This window comes from Oryza sativa, chromosome 1 (assembly GCF_034140825.1).
Source record: "Oryza sativa Japonica Group chromosome 1, ASM3414082v1".
Lineage (NCBI taxonomy): Eukaryota > Viridiplantae > Streptophyta > Magnoliopsida > Poales > Poaceae > Oryza > Oryza sativa.
This window is the reverse complement of record NC_089035.1, coordinates 7372672-7394311: the sequence shown is the minus strand read 5'-3', so window position 1 is coordinate 7394311 and position 21640 is coordinate 7372672. Positions and strand designations below refer to the sequence as shown.

At 43.3% G+C, this 21640-nt stretch overlaps 2 protein-coding genes across 3 annotated transcripts; both read left to right on the top strand.

Moving 5' to 3' along the window:
* Positions 1-1960: 1960 nt before the first annotated feature.
* On the top strand, positions 1961-13842 carry LOC4324285 (cyclin-A1-2). Of its 2 annotated transcripts, XR_010734283.1 has the most exons (12): positions 1961-2294; positions 3180-3588; positions 3672-3805; positions 11425-11517; positions 11611-11744; positions 11832-11907; positions 11972-12048; positions 12130-12163; positions 12249-12398; positions 12508-12642; positions 12733-12949; positions 13328-13842. XR_010734283.1 is itself a non-coding variant. In XM_066303301.1 (11 exons), the coding sequence occupies exons 1-11, from the start codon at positions 2172-2174 to the stop codon at positions 12802-12804; spliced, it is 1437 nt and encodes a 478-aa protein (XP_066159398.1). In that variant the 5' UTR covers positions 1961-2171; the 3' UTR covers positions 12805-13186. The 2 variants fall into 2 exon arrangements, 1 of the variants encoding a protein (XP_066159398.1); XM_066303301.1 differs by lacking the exon at positions 13328-13842 and having other exon boundaries at positions 12733-13186.
* A 3269-nt stretch (positions 13843-17111) lies between these two features.
* Positions 17112-19560, top strand: LOC4324284 (salt stress root protein RS1-like). Its single transcript, NM_001428080.1, has 5 exons — positions 17112-17217; positions 17374-17514; positions 17619-17708; positions 17800-17887; positions 18745-19560. The coding sequence occupies exons 2-5, from the start codon at positions 17410-17412 to the stop codon at positions 19074-19076; spliced, it is 615 nt and encodes a 204-aa protein (NP_001415009.1). The 5' UTR covers positions 17112-17217; positions 17374-17409; the 3' UTR covers positions 19077-19560.
* Positions 19561-21640: the final 2080 nt, after the last annotated feature.

Below are 21640 nucleotides of genomic sequence, written 5' to 3'. Positions count from 1 at the left end.
ATTGTACAGATTACGAATAATTTGTGAGACGAATCTTTTAAACCTAATTGCTCCATGATTTGACAATGTGGTGCTACAGTAAACATTTGCTAATGATGGATTAATTAAGTTTAATAAATTAGTCTCGCGGTTTACTGACGGATACTGCAATTAGTTTTATTATTAGTGCCCGAACACCCCATGCGACACCCTATATAATACCCGATATAACACGCAATAATTTTACACTCTTGGATCTAAACACCCCCAAAGTTATTTTGGATACTACATTCCAAGTTCAAATATAAAACTCTAATGGCAGGTACAATAATAGACTATAAGTCAGCTACAAGCTTATGTGGTGAAGATAAGAGAGGAGATAGAATAGAAGCGGGCTACAGATTTGTAACCAGCTGCAGCACGGACTCCTAAACGCTACGGTGGTGTTTGAATCTCCTGAAGATAAAGATAAAGATGAAGATTAAGTGTTTCACGTAAAACGAGGTGGTAATAACGTGTGACTAATTGAGTTTTAATTATTACAAACTTGAAAAGTGGATTAATATGTTATTTTAGAACAACTTTCATATAGAAAGTTTTCGCACGAAACGCACCGTTTAGCAGTTTAAAAAGCGTGCCACTTTAATCCAAAATTTAATTCACCCCTTTCATGAGTTTCTAACGGGCTCTACGTGTGTATGACAAGTGGGACCAGTAATTAATGATGTAGTGTATATCTGTAGTTAACTATTGTATAATTTACTATTAGATTAGCTATAAATGATTTGGAGCTAGTAGTTAGCTATATACTATTAAAATTCCTCTAAGTAGCAAAGGCCGTGTTCGATTATTAGTGTTAGAAACTAACCCTCCAGCACGTAAAACAAAACGGTTCATTAATACATAATTAATTAAGTATTAGTTATTTCATAAAAAGTGAGTTAACATGATTTTTCAAATAACTTTCATACATATATTTTTTTTAAAAAAAAAACACACCGTTTAACCATTTGACAAAAGCACACATGTGAAAAACGAGAGAGATAAGTAGGAAAATACGATGAGGAATATTTCCTCCGTATCAAAATATAAGTATTTTTAGACTTCGACACGGTTCTAAAGATGCTTATTTGACAAACGATATTTATAAAAGTAAAATATTTTAAATAAAAAGAGTTACATACTGTGATAGTTTATTTAATGATAAATCTAGTAACATCAATTTCTTTTATGATTGATCTTTTTTATTTTTTTTCTTATTAATAATTAAAGTTACAAATATTTGACTTGACACTATGCTTAAAAAATACTTAGGGCCCCTTTGAATCTTAGGGTAGAAAAAAACAGAGGAATAGGAAAAACACAGGATTCTGACAGGAATTGAAGGGTAAAACAGAGGATTGCAAAACACAGGAAAAACACAGGAATGGTCGTTTGATTGGAGCGCAGGAGAAACGCAGGAATCAGACGAGAGAGATAGACTCAAAGGAATTTTTCCAAGAGATTGGAGCTCTTGCTAAATTTCCTCAAAAATCCATATGCAATGTGTGCCATTTCATAGAAATTTCATAGGATTTGGAAAACTTCAATCCTTTGAATCAAAGGGCCAAATATAAAAATTTCCTATAGGATTTGAATCCTATGAAATTCCCACATAAATCCTTTGATCCAAAGGTGCTCTTACATTTTAGGAATATAAGGACGGAGGGAATACAAAGTTAAAATCCGTCATCTTCTACGGCAGAAGTAGTAACGCACGAAATTAATTTAGCTCTACATCCGTTCTGTTTATGAATAACGGTCGAAAACGTAATAACCCAACCACGACGACATGAAAAAAAGAAAGACAGACAAAACGGTCGAATAACTAAAACAACTTGCTACTACTATTTGAAATTTGAACAACTGTAACGGCCCAAAAACTGGAAATAATCGAAAGAGTCGTCGCCATTTTCTTTCTCTTCTCCTCCTCCGCTCCTCTGAGTCCTCTCCTCTCCGGCTCTCCCCTCCTCTGTCGGGAAGGGAAGGATCCAAGCCCTCGCCCTCCTCCGCCTCTGATCCCCGCCGGCCGCCGCCGCCCTCGCAACCCTCGCAGCAGCAGCAGGAGGAGGAGGGTTCGGGTGGTGGTTGCCGTCCGTCGTCCGATTTCGAGCAGCCTAGCCTCCCGCCGCTCGTCGTCGTCGTCGGCGGCGATGGCGGCGAAGCGGCCCGCGGCGGGGGAGGGAGGAGGGAAGGCGGCAGCGGGCGCCGCGGCGGCCAAGAAGCGCGTCGCGCTTGTCAACATCACCAACGTTGCCGCCGCGGCCAACAATGCGGTACGTGAAGGATCGCTTGCTGCTTCTTCTTCTTTTTTTGTGCTTTTTTTTTCTCTCTCCAAGATTTGTTCTTTGCTTTGCGCTGTTTGGGTGGAGATCTTTTGGTATGTGAGGTGGTTGGAATGGTTTGGGGGTGGCTTTTTTTTTTTTTTTTTGCTTCTTGGTTGCTCTTGGGGCATAAGTGAGTTGCTGTTGCTTGATTCTTGGTTCCTCTTGGGGCACAAGTGAGTTGCTGTTGCTTGATGCGGAAATGGCTGAAGCGATCTGTGTATGATTTTTTTTTGGTTTTTTTCCATCTTGTTTGTGGAGGACATACGCCTCGATCTGTTGGTTTCAAGCAAAAATAAATAGTGTTTCTTGAATTCGTCTTCTTGAGTTCTTTCTTTCAGCCAACAACAAGATTTTCATTTCTTCAATTTCTCCTTGTTTAGCCTGCAAGCGATTCTCCTCTTCCAATCCCCAAGATATTCTTGCCTTTTGGTTTTTCAGTGCTCTTCACATTCAAATTTGGACCTCTGCCACATTCTTCCTTGCTGATTTTGAGGATACTCCTATTCCAATCCACAAGATTTATCTTGCTGATTTTCTGGTTTCTTTTCATGGTTAATTGATTGATTGATTTCTTGGGGAGCATTCAGGTCAACAGGCTAAATTCACTTGAGGGTTTATTGGCACCTTCAAAAGTTCAAAATAAAAGCTTTCTTGGTATTCGTGAAGTGTCTTGTATGTTTGCTTGCTTTGGAATCTTCTATTGGTAATATGATACTTGCGTGCTGCTAATGTTTCTAAATTTTTATTCCTTTTCATGCTTGTGGTCTGGAATCCCAAATGAACAGATTGAAATTTAAGTTCTAAATTGATTTATTTTCTTCAATCCTCCTGCAGAAATTTAATTCAGCTACCTGGGCTGCACCTGTGAAGAAGGGATCTTTGGCCAGTGGCCGCAATGTGTGCACGAATCGGGTCTCAGCGGTGAAATCGGCTTCCGCCAAGCCAGCTCCGGCCATATCCCGCCATGAGAGCGCCCCACAGAAGGAGTCAGTTATTCCTCCTAAAGTGCTTAGCATTGTTCCGACTGCTGCACCCGCACCTGTCACTGTACCCTGCAGCAGCTTCGTCTCCCCTATGCATTCAGGAGATTCAGTTTCGGTTGACGAGACGATGTCGATGTGTGACTCAATGAAAAGCCCAGACTTTGAGTACATTGATAATGGGGATTCCTCCTCAGTTCTAGGTTCCTTGCAGCGAAGAGCAAACGAGAACCTGCGTATCTCAGAGGATAGAGATGTTGAAGGTGTGTTTTGGTTGCTGAAATGCGCAGTTATGGTGCATTCTGTTAGAATGGTTGATTGATCTTATCCCTTGTTTCTTTCGCAGAAACTAAGTGGAATAAGGATGCTCCTTCCCCAATGGAAATCGACCAAATTTGTGATGTTGACAATAACTACGAGGATCCGCAGTTGTGTGCTACTCTTGCTTCTGATATCTACATGCACTTGCGCGAGGCCGAGGTAATACATTCTTGTCTACACCTTATTTCTCTGAAAACATTTCCCTTGAGCACTGTAAAGAATTGTTTTTCATTGTAGTATGTTTTCAGACTTGAGACTTGATTGCATCCATATGAAACACAAGTAAAAAAAGTTTACTTTGATGAGACCATAAATTAAGAAGAGAATAAGTGCACATTCCTGTTCCAGTGGTTATAACGGATATAAGGCATTATTTCAATGTAATTTATGAGGATATTTTTCACATTTCACCACAATCCGTTCTTTTCTGCATTTCACTATGTTGGTGCACCTTATCATCAAATACCAGACATGCTTTGCGACCTTCAATTTTCCGTAGTGTTGATCTGCATATTATGTAAACACCTTACATAAAACATTCTTGAATACTTTTTTTTCCCTGAATAGTGGGTTCCATTTAATGACCTTCATATTGAAATTCCTTATAGAACCAGTAGAAGCACATCATATGTTATGAGCACCGGTGAGCGAACAAATTAGGTATGAGTGGGACACAGGAGGTCGAGGATTCGGTAGCCTCTTCGACGCCCTACCCGTGGTGGCCATTCAGGAGAAACGGGGGATGAGATAGAAAAGTGGAGATGAGAAGTATAGATTGAATCTTGCTTGCCTTTAACCATAAATTCGTGGTTCTAAATAGCCTTACATCCAAACTAACTCTGTTAATAAAAAGGGATAACACTCGAACTAATCGCTAGCAATTTGCGTGGTACTGTTCCTCATCCGGCACGACATCAGTCGGTCGCTTCCTCACTTTCTTTGTCGTGTCGCTTCCTCGAATACGTGATGCCGACCATGACATGTCTCCCCTCCTTCGCAAACAGCTCGTCCTCAAGCTGGAACGTAGGATAGGTGCGACAAAACTCATCTTCGTCTTCCCACGTTGCATCGACAGCCGGTTTGCCGGCCCATTGGATGAGCACATGGCATACTCCGGCGCGTCAATTGACCATGAACAGCCGTAGCTGGAAGCGGGAGCACTCTTTCGTTCGAGAGCGCCGACAACGCAGGCAGCTGGTCTAGCGGTGTGTCCTTGAACACCTTGAGGAGTTCAACGTGGAATACATCATGTATCTTGGCACCGGCCGGCAACTTGAGGCGACATGCCACATCGCCCACGCGAGTGACGACTTGGTAGGGACCGTAGTAGCATGGTGCCAACTTGTTGCGACAAAAGCATAGTAGGAAAAACCGGACCGGTGGGTGACCCGGTCGACCTTTGGGTTCGCCGGTCCAACCGTGAACCGGACGGTCAAACCGCGATTTAATACATATATGTGTAACGTATGTAATTGCTAAATCACAACTGCTTGGATGGCTCGGTGGTCTACGCCGCTTGCTTCTATCCTAAAGACCAGAGGTCGAACCCCCACAGGTGCATATTTCCTCTGATTTTTGCCAACCAAAACGCTCTTTGCAGGCTAAATGGGCCTTTGATTTTTGCCAACCAAAACGCTCTTTGCAGGCTAAATGGGCCTTGAGAGTCTGCCCGGTGATGGTTTAATGGCCGGTTCATAGAAAAACCGTCCGATTCAGCCGGTTCAAAGCGGGTCACATGCATGTCCTGACTTTTTTTTAACCGAACCAGAAAGACCTCTGGTAACGGTTTTTCCTGGTTGAACCACCGGCCCGGTCTGGTTTTTTCCACTATGGACAGAAGCCGGGAAGGGATGCTGCTTGGTGATGGAGTAGACGCACCTAGACCCAGTCACAGACCTAGAAGGTGACATCACAATGCTTCTCTTCGTAGTAGAGCTTCCAATAATCCTGTGCTTGGAGGAGGTGTTCCCGGATTTCCTCAAGGAATTCGTCCCGCTCGACGAGGGCTTGATTGACAGCGCGCACACGTGCTGTGCCGTGATCATACACACAGACCTGGAATGGCGTCGTGCGCAGCGAGCTCTGGAACACCGTGTTGAAGCAGTATTCTGCCCACGGAAGCCATCACAGCCAGTGACGAGGATGGTCTCCGGTCAGGCACCTGAGGTACATGCTAATGACTCGGTTGGCTGCCTTGGACTGGCCGTCGCACTGTGGATGAAAAGCTGAACTCAGGTTGAGCTTGATGTCGGCCAGGTGTAATAGTTCGGTTCAGAACGTGCTGGTGAACAGGGTCCCGATCGGCAATCGCTGACAATGGAGCTTGGGATGCATGGAGCATAGTTATTAGGACCGGACTGGACCGACGGTCCGACCGGGAAAAACCGGAACTAGGGCCTCGGCCGGTCTGGTCCCCTTAAAAGATCGGATGTGTAATTGAACCGGAGAAAACCGTTTGAACCGGTCAATTTTTATGTAAACCGGGCTTTAAACCGGAGTGGTCAGACCGGGCTGTCTTTTGGTGATGGGCTGACGTGAGGCCCGCTGAGCAAACTCAGCCAAAAATCGGTGGAAAAGGACGTTGGTGTGGGGAGATTTGACCTTGGGTCATGTGGTTGAGCGCTGCACGCGCTAGCCACCACACCATCTGTTCACTTTTGTTGGTCTAAGACATTTGCATCCTATAATACATCGAATCGTGGTTGGATCGGCCTAACCAGTGGTTGAACCGCTAGACCAGTGAACCGAGAGCTTGACCGGTTCATTCTCCGGTCCGGTTTTAATAACTATGGCGTGGAGGCGGACCACCTTGTTGAAGAACACACGCGCCACTATCGTCACCGTGTAGGGGTGGCCGAGCAGAATGAAGTGGGCGTACTTGGAGAGGCGGTCAACCACAGTGAAGATGGTTGTCTTGCCGTGCACGCGGGGAAGTCCTTTGATGAAGTCCATGGCGATGTCCTCCCAGACTTGCGTGGGCACCGACAGCGACTGAAGCAGGCCCGCCGGATGAAGGTGTTCGGTCTTGTTGCGTTGGTAGGTTGAACATGTGCTCATGAATTCTTGGACGACTTGCTTGGCATGGGGCGTGAAGAAGTCCGTGCACAGCCTGTGAAGTGTGCGCTCGACGCCTTCGTGGCCGGTGTGGGCGTGGTCGAGCAGCGCGGGCAGTGTCGGGGAAGACGTCGGCACGGACACGGTCATTGCGAAGGATAAGGCCGCCACGGAAAGCCCATGGCTAGCCCAACCAACCCAGCGTGCCACTGGAAATGTCAGCGGCGATCTTGGCTAGGTCCTCGTTCGTGGTCACCTCACGCCTAGGGATGGCAACGGGGCGGGGCCGAGTTGGGCTGAAACGGCCTCGCCCCCGACCCCTGACTACATCCCCCGCCCCTGGCCCCGACTGGAGATGTGGGCCAAATCAGGCCCCGTCCCCGACCCCTCTAGGGCCCCGCAACCCGACTAGGGCCCCGCATTAGGTAGTCGAGAGGCCGCAGGGGAGAGGGAGAGGGCGACCGGGACGACGAGACCAAAGGAGTGCGTGGTGCCGATTCGTGGGACTTGGGAGGCTGGAAGAGAGAGGAGGGGAGGGGAGAGGGAGCGGACGGCGAGGGGTGCATGGTGCCGGTGCGCAGTGCGCCGCCCCTGCTGCCCTGTGCTCCGCTGCCTCCGCCTATGTGATGTGGGTGCGCGTACGGGAGAGGAGAGGTCACCCGCGGGTGAAATATGTCCCCCGTTCCCTCCCCTCCCAAATTGCCATCCCTACTCGCTCCGGAGGTTGTCAAATGCCATGAACGTCAGCTCGGAGATTGCCAAGGCGATGAGCTCGGCGTCCTTCGTGCGGTGGGTCAGGGCGTCCGCCACGACGTTCGTGCGACCCGGTCGATATTCTATAGTAAAGTCAAAACCAATGAGCTTGCTTACCACCACCGATGTTGCGAGATTGTGGAAAGGCGTTGATCCAAGAGAAACTTCAGGCTGTAGTGGTCGGGGCGGACGAGGAACGCCCGTTCCCAGAGGTATGCGCGCCAATGGCGGATGGCTTGGACAAGGCTGATCAACTCCTGCTCGTAGGCGGCGAGCCCGGCATGGCGTGGTGCTACTGCCCGGCTGAAGAAGGCTAGTGGGCCCGTCCCTTGGTGTAGAACGACTCTAATGTTGGACCCCGACGCATCGTCTTTGACGACAAACGACATGATGAAGTCGGGTAGTTGCAGCACGGGACCCATCCACAGGGCATGCTTGAGCTCGGTGAAGGCTTGTGCTGCGTCTGGCGTCCAATGGAATTAGGGGTGAAAACGGTAACGGTAATTACCGGCCGACCGACGTTCATTTTCGACTTTCTACCGGCCGAGCCATATGGAAATGGTAATCGACCGAAACAAAAATGGAAATGGCAAAAAATATGGAAATGAAAACGGAAATGGTTTTGCTGTTATACCGATCGTTTCCGTATTTATCGTATTCTCGTGGAAATTACCGTTTCTTATAATGTGGTAATTACCGTATTCTAAATATATCGATATTTATAGGGCATGTCTATACTTATGTATACATATAACATACTTATGTAAAGTTAAATATATATTTTTATAGTTTAATATTTCCGTATTTGTTACCGACTTCCGATCTGTACCGATATGTTTCCGTCCGTATTGTTCCGTTTCCGGTTTTTCGATATTTCCGATATCGTTTCCGAGAAAAATATGGTTACAGAAATGGTTGAGGCTATTTTCCGATCGTTTCCGACTGTTTTCATCCCTAAGTGGAATGCTTCGCGCTTAAGGATAGCCGTCAATGGTGCTGCGATCGCACCGTAGTTGCGAATGAACTTACGGTAGTATCCAGCCAGGCTGAGGAAGCTGCGGACGGCTCCCACGGAGAGGGTTGCGACCAGTATGCCATTGCGCACACCTTCTGCACATCCATGGCCACCCTGTTTGCGAACACCACATGGCCGAGGTAGTTGATCTGCTGTTCGCCGAAGTGGCACTTGGAGCGCTTCAGGATGAGATGATTGGCGCGAACGACGCTGAGCACTGCCCGAATGTGCTGAAGGTGTTGGCCCATGTCCCGCTGTAGATCAGTATGTCGTTGAAGAACACCAGGACGAACCGGCGTAAGAATGGGGCGAGTACCATGTTCATCAGCGCCTGGAATGTCGCCGGCGCGTTCGTCAAGCCGAATGGCATGAACAAGAACTTGAAATGGCCTTGGTGTGTGCGGAATGCCGTCTTGTTGACATCGTCCGGGTGCATGCGAACCTGATGGTACCCGAAATGGAGATCCAGCTTGGAGAAGAAGTGGGCGTCGCAAAGTTCATCAAGCAATTCGTCGAGAACCAAAATGGGAAACATGTCCTTGGCAGTCACCGTGTTGAGGGCTCGGTAGTCCACGTAGAAGCGCCATGGCTTGTGGACCAACAGAACCGACGACGAGAATGGCGACGTGTTGGGGCAGATGGAGAGCTTGTCAGCGCATTATTTCTCCAATTCGTCGTTTTGAAGCTGTGGGTAGCGATACGGTCGAACCACTACCGGGGGCTTGCCGGGCTTGAGGTGGATGTGATGATTGATGGATCGGGTCGGTGGGAGGCCGGTTGGAGCGCGAAGAGGTCGTCAAATTCCGCCAGCAAGGACGGAAGGAGATCGTCGGCGTGCAGTGCAGCGCAGGTGGATGTGAATCGGTTGTCGAGGATACCATAGAGTGTGACCCGGCAACCGCACCAGATCGCCATGCGCATGTTGACGAAGTCCCACAGGATTGGTCCCAATATTCGTAGCCACTGAGTGCCCAAGATGATGTCGACGCAGCTGAGGTCGAGGGCGAAGCAGTCGACGTCGAACACCTCGGTGGCCACCTACAGGCGAAGCCCGTGCACGACACCCGCGCCGCGGATGCGATCGTTGTCAGCCACCACCACGCGGAGACCTTGGCGTACCGGTTGGAGAGGTAGGCCGATGCGCTGGGCCAGCTTGGTGGTGATGAAATTGTGTGTTGAAGCCGGAGTCAACAAGGGCCATCACCTGCTCGGCCGCGATACGCGCCACGAGGCACATCGTGCTAGTGCCATTGACACCGAAAATCGCGTTGAGCGAGATGTGTGGTTCATCGGTGTCGTCTGTGTCGTCCCATTCGCTGAAATTAGCCGTGGTGTCGTCGTACTCAAGGTAGATCAGGCGAGTGCACTTGTGACCTAATGAACTTCTCGTCACATTTATAACAGAGGCCTTGTTTACAGCGCTCTGGTAACTCTGCTGGCGAGAGACAACGAAATTGGTGTCCTGGTGTGTCAGCCGCCGTGGTTGGTGATGAGGTTGCGCCAGTCATCGGAGTTGACGCCGGGGCAGGAGCGCGCGACGCGTTTTGCTGGCCCTTCCGTTCGTAGGCACGAGCCAAGGCCATGGCCTCCTGGAAATCCTCGGGCTGTTGGAGCTCGACATCGATGCAGATGTCGTCGGTGAGCCCCGCTGTGAAGAGCTGAACTTGTTGGCGGTCGGTGAGGAGGTCGGACGTGCGGCTACCCAACGCCAAAAGGCGCTGCTGGTACGTCGTCACCGTGCCAACCTGAGTGAGATGCTTGAGTTCACCCAGGGAATTGTTGCGGATCGGCGGTCCATACTGACCGTAACAGAGCTGCTTGAACGTATCCCAATCCGGAGGACCCATGTGCTGCTCATAATGGAAGTACCATTCCTGTGCAGCTCAAGTGAGATGGTATGTGGCCATCCAGACACGATCCGTGTCCGGCGTATGTTGCCTTCAAAAGAACTGCTCACAATGATTAATCCAATTGAGCGGATCATCGGTGCGATCAAACTTGGGAAACTCCAATTTGTGAAAAGGAGGAACGGCGCCACCGGAATTGGTGTCGTGCACCGAGCCGGTTCCAGTCGACGGCGGAGGTGGTGGTGGTGGCGGCAGGCAAGATGCCGCTGCCGCCCAGGCGAGGCGCGGACAAGGTGGTGGAGGACTGCTCGAGGGCCGTGATGTGCGAAGTGGCCACGCGACGGAACGACTGAGGTCGGCGAGGTCGCTTTTGGAAGCCAATAGCGAAATGCTGCTCAACACATCCGCCATGGACTCCTAGAGCTTGGCCAGTGCATCAGCACTAGGGGATGGCTGCTTGGAGGAAGAAGTTTCCTCAAGAACCATGGTCTATGATACCAAGTTGTTACGAGCACCAGCAAGCGAACGAAGTGGGTATGAATGGGACACAGGAGGTCGAGGCTTCGGTAGCCTCTTCGACGCCCTGCCAGTGGTGGCAATTTAGGAGAAACAGGGGATGAGATAGAGAAGTGGAGATGAGAAGTATAGATTCAATCTTGCTTGCCTTTAACTATAGATTCGTGGCTCTAAATAGCCTTACATCCAAACTGACTTTTTAACAAACTCGAACTAATTGCTAGCAATTTGCGTGGTACTGTTCCTCATCCGGCACGACATCAGCTGGTCGCTTCCTCGCTTGCTTTGCCTCGTCCTTTGCCGCGTCGCTTCCTCAAATAGGTGATCCTGACCTTGACAGTATAATATGGAGAAATTGTAATGGAGTAATCCACTTAAAGCATTGACTGAACCGACGAATTGATACATGACTTCAATTGTCACAATTAATGCTCTTGAAGTATTTTCAGTTACTCATTATTTTTTCTGTGACATGGACTGCACTACTGCAGTCAGTTTGACCAAATGATAATTAATCTGGCCTGAGCACAGTGGTTTCAAATCTAGGTTGAATTTCATATTTACATTGTGATTTTCTATTTGACTTGAAGCAGACCAGGAAACGTCCATCAACTGATTTTATGGAAACAATCCAAAAGGATGTAAACCCAAGCATGAGAGCGATCCTGATAGACTGGCTTGTGGAAGTAAGCTTTTATACCAAACATTTTTTTAGTTGATTGGAGCCTAAAGACCACACTCGTTACTTACCACTGTATTTGTGCTTTTCCTTTGTGCAGGTCGCTGAAGAATATCGTCTTGTTCCTGATACATTATACCTGACAGTTAACTACATTGATCGTTATCTTTCTGGCAATGAGATCAATCGTCAAAGACTGCAATTACTTGGAGTTGCTTGTATGCTTATTGCTGCGTAAGATCTGACTAGCAATTTTTTTAAATGTGTTTCTCAGTTTGCATCTGAGTTTTGTGTACTGATTTTGGCTTGTTCCTATATCAGAAAATACGAGGAGATATGTGCACCTCAAGTAGAAGAATTCTGCTATATAACTGACAACACATACTTCAGAGATGAGGTTTGTTTTGCATATCTGTTAACATTGCTGTGTTTATGTCCATGACTAACACATAGATTATCAGGTTTTGGAAATGGAAGCTTCTGTCCTGAATTACCTGAAGTTTGAAGTGACTGCACCTACAGCAAAATGCTTTTTGAGGTTCTATTCTCTTTCATCTCATCGATGTCTATAGTGCTGGAATGAATCGAACTCTAATAACTCTCTTATTGCCTACAACAGGAGATTTGTCCGTGTTGCACAAGTATCGGATGAGGTGCTGCTCTCTTAATCATCTCCTGCTTGCTGCAATTCCATAATAGTTATATGGTGCATTGCATTAACAGCTTTTCATCGTGCAGGATCCAGCATTGCATCTTGAGTTCCTAGCCAATTATGTTGCTGAGCTATCACTGCTGGAGTACAATCTACTTTCTTACCCTCCTTCACTAGTAGCGGCATCGGCTATTTTCTTGGCCAAATTCATACTGCAGCCAACAAAGCACCCTTGGGTAAGTGGTGGCATCATCGTATTGAACTTTCCATACATCTTTTATATCAGCATTCAAATAAAAAAATTACAAGAGCTAACATATGCTTCTCATTGTAAATTTGAAGCAGAATTCCACCCTTGCTCACTACACACAATACAAGTCGTCAGAGTTAAGCGACTGTGTAAAGGCATTGCACCGCCTTTTTAGCGTTGGTCCCGGGAGTAACCTTCCTGCAATCAGGGAGAAGTATACCCAACATAAGGTATAAACGGCATATCCTCCCCATTTCTTCAGTTATCTGTACTGTTGCTAATGCTGATCTCCTATACCTTTGTTACCTTTGTTTCTGCAGTACAAATTTGTGGCGAAGAAGCACTGCCCGCCCTCAGTTCCATCCGAATTCTTTCGCGATGCGACGTGCTGAATTAGAAAAAAAAACAGGATTAGTTACAGTTGCTGACTGAATTCTTCCTCCAGAGGCATGCTGATTGCCCCCCTGTTCTTTCAGGTGGTTTGGCCGAGTGTAGATTCTAAGATCGATGCTGCAGCTGTGTGTGGTAACTTTTATGGTACTGATGTTCTTTCTTCTTTCTCCTCCTGTTCTTTTACCTGTACCTAGTAGATCTATGGTTTTCAGTACATTGTACATCTTGTTTGTAATGGCATGATTCTTGGAAATATTAGCTGCCAATCTGACCTGGGCGTCTCCCAGGTTGATGTATGAGGGAGTCTCTGTTCGTGTTGCTCTTGTGAAATTCCCAATAAGAGCACCACATTTTTTAATAGTGCTCATTCTGAATAAGTTATTGATCATGTCCTTGCTATCAAGTGCTAGCGTTCTTGATGTTTTTAGTCAAAAGGAATATTTGGACGAATTGCTTCTCATCTTCTACACATATCGGCTTTACTTTTTCTTTTTTCAACTTGTTCTGTTCTTCTGTTGACAGATACTGCATGCAGCTGATGTGATCGACTTGAACATGGTGATTCAGCGAGAAGCTTAGTAGATCATTGTATCTGGACATATCTTTGCCAAGAAAAAAATATGTTTTTATAGGCAAATGCATTTAAGAATGTGAAAATATTATGTCAATGTCCCTGTCAATGCAACCTTCTTGAAGAAGTCATGCTCAAGCTATTTCCATACTGGAAGCTAAGCACAGCTGTTTAGACGTGCATACCTACGTGTAGCACAATCATATTGTACTTAGAACTAATTAATCATAGGGAAAAAAAATGTAATCTACAGAGATCGTGCCAACTGTGCCTTTAGCAAAGCACGGTTAGCAACGACAGGTATATATCGCCTCTCTTCCAGTTGTTATTATGGCAGCTAACTAATTGGCCTGGAGGGTTCGAGAAGATTGCGTTGCATGTTCACCACAGCAATATTTTGAACTTGCATGATTGATTTGAATTAATTTGAGCCTTGATGGGTTCATAAGCATGATTGGTTCATGTATTTATTAGTTCCTGTATTTTTCATGATCTGTGGTTAAGGGTCATTGTGTATATATGCGTGTACTTCACTGCTTACCTAAGAGAATATTTGCATGTATTTTGTATATTCGTTGGAAAACAATAGCTAGCCTACTAAACTTTTGTGTTTTAGCAGAAGTAGTTGGACATAGATGCTCAGGGGGTGTCACTGTTTATAAGAATTTTATTAGTGTAAAAGCAACTAACACTATTCTTTATGTTGTGAAATATTTGTAAGAAATTGTGATTGCATGATTCCTAGATCACTGTGATCACTTCATACGTACAAAGGAAATATGATTACAAATGTATCTTCAATCATTGTAAGATGGTGCTCCTAAATCGGGTGGCTTGAATAATTAATATCAAGTGTTCCAGAATAAATAGTTGTACAATTAGGAATACATGTACAATGCATTTTTTTTGTGGGGGCAGATGATTACATATGATTGATATTCTATTGCCAAGAATTTTAGGGTGTGAATAAGTGTTTTCTTGGCAAATGCCATTTGCATGTCCCATTGCCATGGCAAATGCGCTGGCACAAAGAGGAAGGACCTTAATATTTCTCCTCACGAAAAATCCCTGCAATTTCTCTTTTAATTATGAGGAAATTGCAATTTCTGTCCTCAAGAAAGCAACAAAAAAACTTACTATTTGGATGGATGGTTGGTTATCCTGAATAATAACCTGATTTGATTGTAGTGACACAAACAGCATTTGCAAGGAAAGTTTTATTCAGTTGGTATTAAACAAACTAAATCTTAGCTCATCAGTTGAGTGTTCAGTTATCACAAGTAACTTGACCTGGAAAATTTGATTCCTGGGGCTCCCTGGTTATCTTTTTCAGGAAGCCATTTCTGACCTAATTAATTTGTGTGCAGGAAACAGAGTAGAAGTACACCACCATTGTTGCTTGTGTGCTGCACACACTCAAGCATAGCTTGCTGACTAGAACTAAAAAATGCTTAAAAAAATAATTTTCGAGCTAAGAATTGGTGTGTTGATTGAGGTATATGCATCAGTTAGCTGGTCTCGTTACCTGGCTCATAAACAGGTGACAGCAAATGAGGGCTGTCATGTGACAAGTGGATACGAATTTTAAAATTATTTAGGACAATAGAGAATGGCCTACGTTTTTGTTTTGTTTTCTTTCATTTCTTTTCATGGTAGTTATCAGTATTATTAGACTAACTCGGCAGTTTGTCATTCAAAATACAACAAACATTGGTTTTAAAAATTTTGAGTCTTGTGAATTCTGTATAAAACATTTTATTCGTGCTTATAAAATTCATAAAAGAAATTCTTACATCCCCAAAAGATCACTCTAGACACGCATGCTTCTTCTACTTCTTCTTCTTCTTCTTATTGACGAGTGTGGAAGTTCTCACCATTTACCATAATTTGCGAGAATCACTTAAGAAATACTTTGCTATAATTTGCAACACATTGCTATAGTTTGCAAGAATCACTTAGGAGTACAAGAGAACACAACAAGACTTCTCCCTTAATGTAGACATACATGGCGTACATTCGATGTGGCAATGCATACGGTCACTTGGGAAGGAGAGGAGCTGTCATGCTGGTAGATGTACCATTCATGCCAGCACATTGGAGTACAACACCCTATTTGTGTATTCTCCCTCCTCTCCTCTCCTCTCCTTAAAACTCTAGCAATAAAAATCTTGGAGAAGATCACAAGAGTATTCTACTATAGCAAATAATAATATAATGATGCAAGTTAACTAAACAATAATACCAGCATGGCTGCTGGATTTTGTCCAACCTGAGACCATTAGGTGGCACTATGGCAGGTTAGCTGGGGCATTGTTCCATTAAACTTCTGATTAATCCAATTTCTTTTTGTGATTGCGAGTACTCTCTTGGCTTCTTGGCCAGGATGAGGCGCTGTGATTGGCTTGGGTGTGGTTGCTTCTTCGAGGTGCTCACGCTACTTCTCTCTCGGAAGGTGTGGGCCCCACCGTCGAGCAGGTGTGGGGCCACACGCAGGAATGCCAGTGTCATGGACAGTGTTAGGATTATCTATCTGGCTGTCCCTGATCTTCTGTGGGGGCAAGGGTGTGTGTTAATGTGTAGGTAGTTATAGCCGATGACAAAGGTGAAATTTTAAATGGCGTGTTAACATATTGTACTCGTGATGTGATCGCACGTATTTTTTCTCGATCTATATAAAGAAATCTAGAACAATTCGGATAGTGATATATTAGTTAATGCTATTTAGCAAAAAAAATCAATTGATATTTAGTTGAATTAATTTGCTATATAGACAAGGTGGTAGTGTTACAATGAAGTTTGACCACCAACTGTCATTGAGTAAACACTATTCTTTAAAAAAGGTGAAAGTTATCTAGGAGAGGGATATTGTCCTTTTTATATCATTCTAACTTCTTCCAGGAAAGTTACCAGTTTGATGTGAACTCGTTATCAACGAATGTCAAAATTAAAGCTAACACTATCCCAGAATAGTTATTCTAGTGCTAAAAAGGAAAAAATATATTAGACAACTATGTGATCTTCTAGGAAAACAAGGAACAATAAATAACTCATTAAATTGCATAACCATATCACATATAGTTTATTAATATCTAAATTGGACTTTTCGATTTTATAAAATAACAGTTAAGCATAATCTATGAACTCGCTTGGTTGTGCTAGCTATGGGCAATACCAATAGCTAAGCCAAGCCAAATTTCTTCTAGCAATAATAGGGCGGCTGCACTAGCCGGCTAGCCCTATATTTTTGCTAATTTTTCCTTATGTCTTTTTTTTTGCAAATAAATTACTTAAATTAAAGGGGTGTTCGATAATGTTAGATGTGATTAATTTACAACCTACAGCTACAGTAAAAACAAGAGGATCTATGGTGGCAGCTGCAGCTACGGCTGTACAATTGCAATGTAGCATAGCCGAACATCCTCTTTGTAATTTTATTGGCATCCATTCAGTTGATAAAGACCACAGAGTCATAGTAACACAGAGGATCCTAGCAAAAATACTCTTCCTCTTTCTCTCCCCTCCAGCGCAGCTTGCAAGCCTCCACGACCCACCATCATGTCATCCGTGGCTTAATGACACCCCTTCCATAATCTTCTCCATTTTGACACTTATGCCCCTGCCACCTCACTGCAACCATGGTGTCATCTGCAGGGGTAGACATGTAAATCTCTCCCAAGTTCAGGGTGGCTTTCTGGCCAGCCCATTATATATCACTCTCATGGCAAGGTGGCTCCTGTACTACTCTGCCCATTGATAGGCTGCTGGTGATCACAAGCTACACAACACATCACACAAGCAATAGGCATCTCTCTCTTCTTTCTCTTTCTCCTCCTTGCTTCATGTAAGCTTCTTCTTCTCTAGCTTACTTTGATCATTTCCATGGTTTCATGCATGCATGTTTAGTTTCATGATATATATGAAATATCCTATGGATTTTTGTTCTGTACTTTTTTTAAGAAGGGGTTTTTGTTATGGATTTTTTATTGCTGTTGGACAGTTGGAGTACTAGAGATTAATTTCTTGAAGGAGAGAAATGACAAGTGTCTGGAAGACCAAGGTTCTCACTGGACTCAACAAGCTCTTTGACAAGGATGGAAAGAAGGCTGCTGCTGCTGAGTTCTTGAAATCATTCAACAAGGTAGCTACGAATTCATACACAGAGACACTTGAAAGTTGTAAGTATAGTTTGTGTTTATTTTCACAATTTTTTTTATTGATTGGGTGTCATATGTATTTGTGTAGGAGGAGATTGGCAAGGAGATTGATGACAAGAAGACAGAGCTAGAGCCCAAGGTTGTGGAGGTTGTTGAGTCATCTCCTCCTGAGATTAAGGTAATAATTTTTCAGGTGTTTCATAGGTTGCTTGAGGACATCCTTGCTCAAGAAATAATAATTTGCATGCTTATCTGTAAAAATATTGCAGGCTTTGTTGAAGGACAAAAAAACAGCCAGCAAAATCAAGAAGAACGGTCCTGCAGTCACTAAGTTCCTTGAGGAATTGGCTAAGATTGGTAAGAATTGGCTAAGTTCTAATTGGCTTGTATTTGATTGCATGGGGTATTGACTAGAATAATCACAATATGTAACTTGTCCCCTTTTTTTATATTTTCGTTCAAAAATGCATTTTTAATGAAAATAAAGAACCTTTATCACTTATTTCCAAAATGAATCGTAACATAAAAAATGAGTTATTTTTTTAAAAAATAATTTAGGTGTCATTTATGAATCACCTTTTTTTCCCTTAAAAAATAGTAGAATCCGTAGTTTCTTTTAGCAATCATGTTTATTCATTTTCTTATGTTTTTATTCGATAGAGACCTATACTATTTGCCCTCTGAGCAACAATCTAGACTTTATTCCCTCTTGCTAGAAAATTGAACTTCAGAGGAATCTTCTCGTCTACCATGTTTCCTTGAACAGAATCTCACATGCAAACTCCGTTTCTTTAGCTGACGCAGACAAGAGGCCAAACCAGTCGAACAAAAAACAAACGAAACTAACACAGTTTTTTTTTATTAAACTTCAGCCACTTATTTTTCCAATCATATATAAAAACCAATCCTTTTATAGTGGATTAATTTTATAGTCTTAAGAGGTATTGGGAGGCATCAATATTTTTAATACAAGTTTTGGTACCTCCTAATACTGGAGGTATAGAAAGGTATTAAATTTTACATTAAGAAATATCGGTAAAATCAATTTTTTATATATCTGAAAATATTTGAACATGTCTGTTCCTGAATAGACATATTTGCTCGTTAGGTAGTCCTAAAAATTATATAATTTTTATGCAAACAATAAAAGATATTTTAAATTTCCATTAATATTTTTACAATGAAACTAATGCAATCCTCTTTTTTTTTTTCAGATTTCCCCGGAGCCAAGCCGGTGAGCGACGCGGTGGCCAAGTCCGGCACGACGCCGCTCTCCCCGGCGATCGCCTTCATCCTGGAGAAGGTCGCGCCTTTCGTTCCCAAGGAGGAGCCCAAGCCCGAGCCGGAGGCGGAGGCGGCGGCGGAGACCACCTCCCGGGAAGTCGCCGTGGAGGAGGAGAAGAAGGAGGAGGAGGCGGCCCCCGCCGAGCCCGCCGCCGCCGCCGCGGAGGCGGCGGCGCCGTCGACGGAGGTGGTGGAGGAGAAGAAGGAGGAGGAGAAGCCAGCGGAGGCGGCGGCGCCGGCGGCTGAGCCGGAGAAGCAGTAGTGATCACTCCAGAAGCAAGCAAAGCTAAGCTAGCTTAGCTAAGCTTAGCTGATGGTAATTAAAATCAAGATTAAGGTTAATGTGATCACACTACTCTCTCTCAGTCTCTGCACAAAAAGTAAGTAAAAATCAAGATACACACACTTGGCATGCAAGAACATTTGTTATTGAATTCTTTCACCCTTTGATCCTTTCATCTCTCTCCTATATATATATATGGTCGCCTCATCGGTTGTAAATTAATTTATGTGGGGTTTCTTGTTTTTTGGGGGTGATTAAACATGTGTAATTATATTCATATGTTTGTTGGTCATGATCATAAGGAGCTTGTGTATATTATCCATATCTTTTTTTTTCTTTTGTTTACAAATTTTCGGCTTGAGGTGTGATGAAGATAGACATATATATGCACCCTCTCCAATTGTAATACAAATTAATGGCTGTGGATATATGTTCATATGGTACAGTTTGTTGTTGTTGATCCATTGGTTACCTTGGGGGGAGAAAATCTTTGCTTACATGTCGTGATCAACTTAATTTGATTGCGTATACATACTACGTAAACAAAAATATGGATAGGTGGGAAGGACATGTCTGGCCTTTGCAATTAATTGTTCCATGAGTGATACCATGTATGATATGCATCTTCTCGTACATACTAGTACGTACTTCATCTGACGTTTGGAGCAATATTCAATCAAATTTGTAGAATTTTGACCATCAAATCTAATGATATTATGATGCCAAGGCAAATCTAACTCAAACATTTGGAAAATTATTGATAGTCAAAGCTTTAAAAGTGTAACTAAATCTTATCCTAAATGTTTAATTCGGATCTATAGAATCTTATCCTAAATTCGGGGTAAAGGCATTATCTAGAAAATTGCCACACATATAGATTGTTGTTCTGCCGGCCAATAAATTAATTTGACCATGGTATATGTATAAAATCTAGTAACAAAAGTGTATTTCTCAAATATCAATATTACACATATATATCCCATATTTATGTATCAAACGTTTATACATAAATAAAGTCCACCAATATTCTTTTAGGAAAACATCAACGCGTCATATAGAAAAAAAAATCAAAGCTTGAACATTGGACTTCAAAGCTACTGGACCTAAGTAATGACATCACCTTGATATATATATATATATATATATATATATATATATATATATATATATATATATATATATATATATATATATATATATATATATATCCAAACTTTTCCTCACAAGATAAGCACGAGGAATAATATAAATTCAGTGACAAATAAGCTGGGCACTACTACTACTGCTGCATGTGTACCAAATCATGGCACGGAAGCTTAATTATTTAGAGATAATTACTTAGGAACCTGAAGCAAGCAAGCAAGCAAGCAAACTGAGCCAGATATCAATCAGTGCCACGGCGAAAACGACGTGAGCTTGATCCTAATCACGCTCTGCTTCTTCAATCGATCGTCACTGCACGCATATCTTTAAAGGGGAAAAAGAGAGAGAGAGAGAGAGAGAGAGAGAGAGAGAGAGAGAGAGAGAGAGAGAGAGAGAGAGAGAGAGAGAGAGAGATTGAGAGGGGAGTTCTAAAAAGAAAAGAGTTCTTAAAAAAAGATTGAAAGGGAGAATTAATTAATTAATTCAACAAAAAGAGAGGACAGAGAGTGAGGGCTCAAAAAGAAATTAAGAAAAGGAGGAGTAAAGATGTTGATTGATATTTAAGTTTTGCCTTGATATTTTCTTTTGTTGTTTAGGACAGGGGCAAAGTAGTCATTTCAGCTCTTTAATTTTTTTTCCCTTCTAATACCTTGGGCGCTTTGTCGCTGTTTTAGTTCATCACTCAAGCTTGCATCACAAGGTCCACACACATGGAGTACTTCAATGACAATATACCCTGTCGCCAGGAATGTCACCGTGAAAAATAGGCTCATAGTATGATTAAATCTAGCTAGATTATTCATCTATTGGCTTAATTAATTGGGATTTATTCACTTTTTACCTATGAAATAACTTCTTGTTGATTCGCTTCGTCTGGTTCTATTTACTGAGAGTTAGGCTGTGTTTGGAAGTATTGTTTAGGTGGGCTAATTCTCTTTTTTCACCGTTAACATGCTTTCCAAACTACTTAAAAAGTGTATTTCGTAAAAAGCTTTCTATATAGTTTTTTTAATCAAATAAATTAATTTTTTTCAAGTCTGTAGTAGTTGATAATTGATCACGTGTTTTTCCTAGTAGTTACATATACCAAGTTCGTTTAGCTAGAACGGATTAGCTGCAACCGAGCTTGAACATAAACAGATAAATACAATTGCTTACAGCTGAATGAATTGCACAAGAATGATGTGGCTATTTTTAAGTTTATGCACTCGGTAGAAAAAATGGGAAAGATTCATAGGAATCTAAACCATAGGGAAAGCTGGTTGTCAAAGGCACAATACATAATAAACCATGGGAGCTAGATTCCTTCCATTGGTCGTTTTCGGAAAGGATAGGTTTTTGATAAAGACAAACAGGGGATGGAATATTCTTTTTAGTGGTATTTACCTTTTCTTTGACTC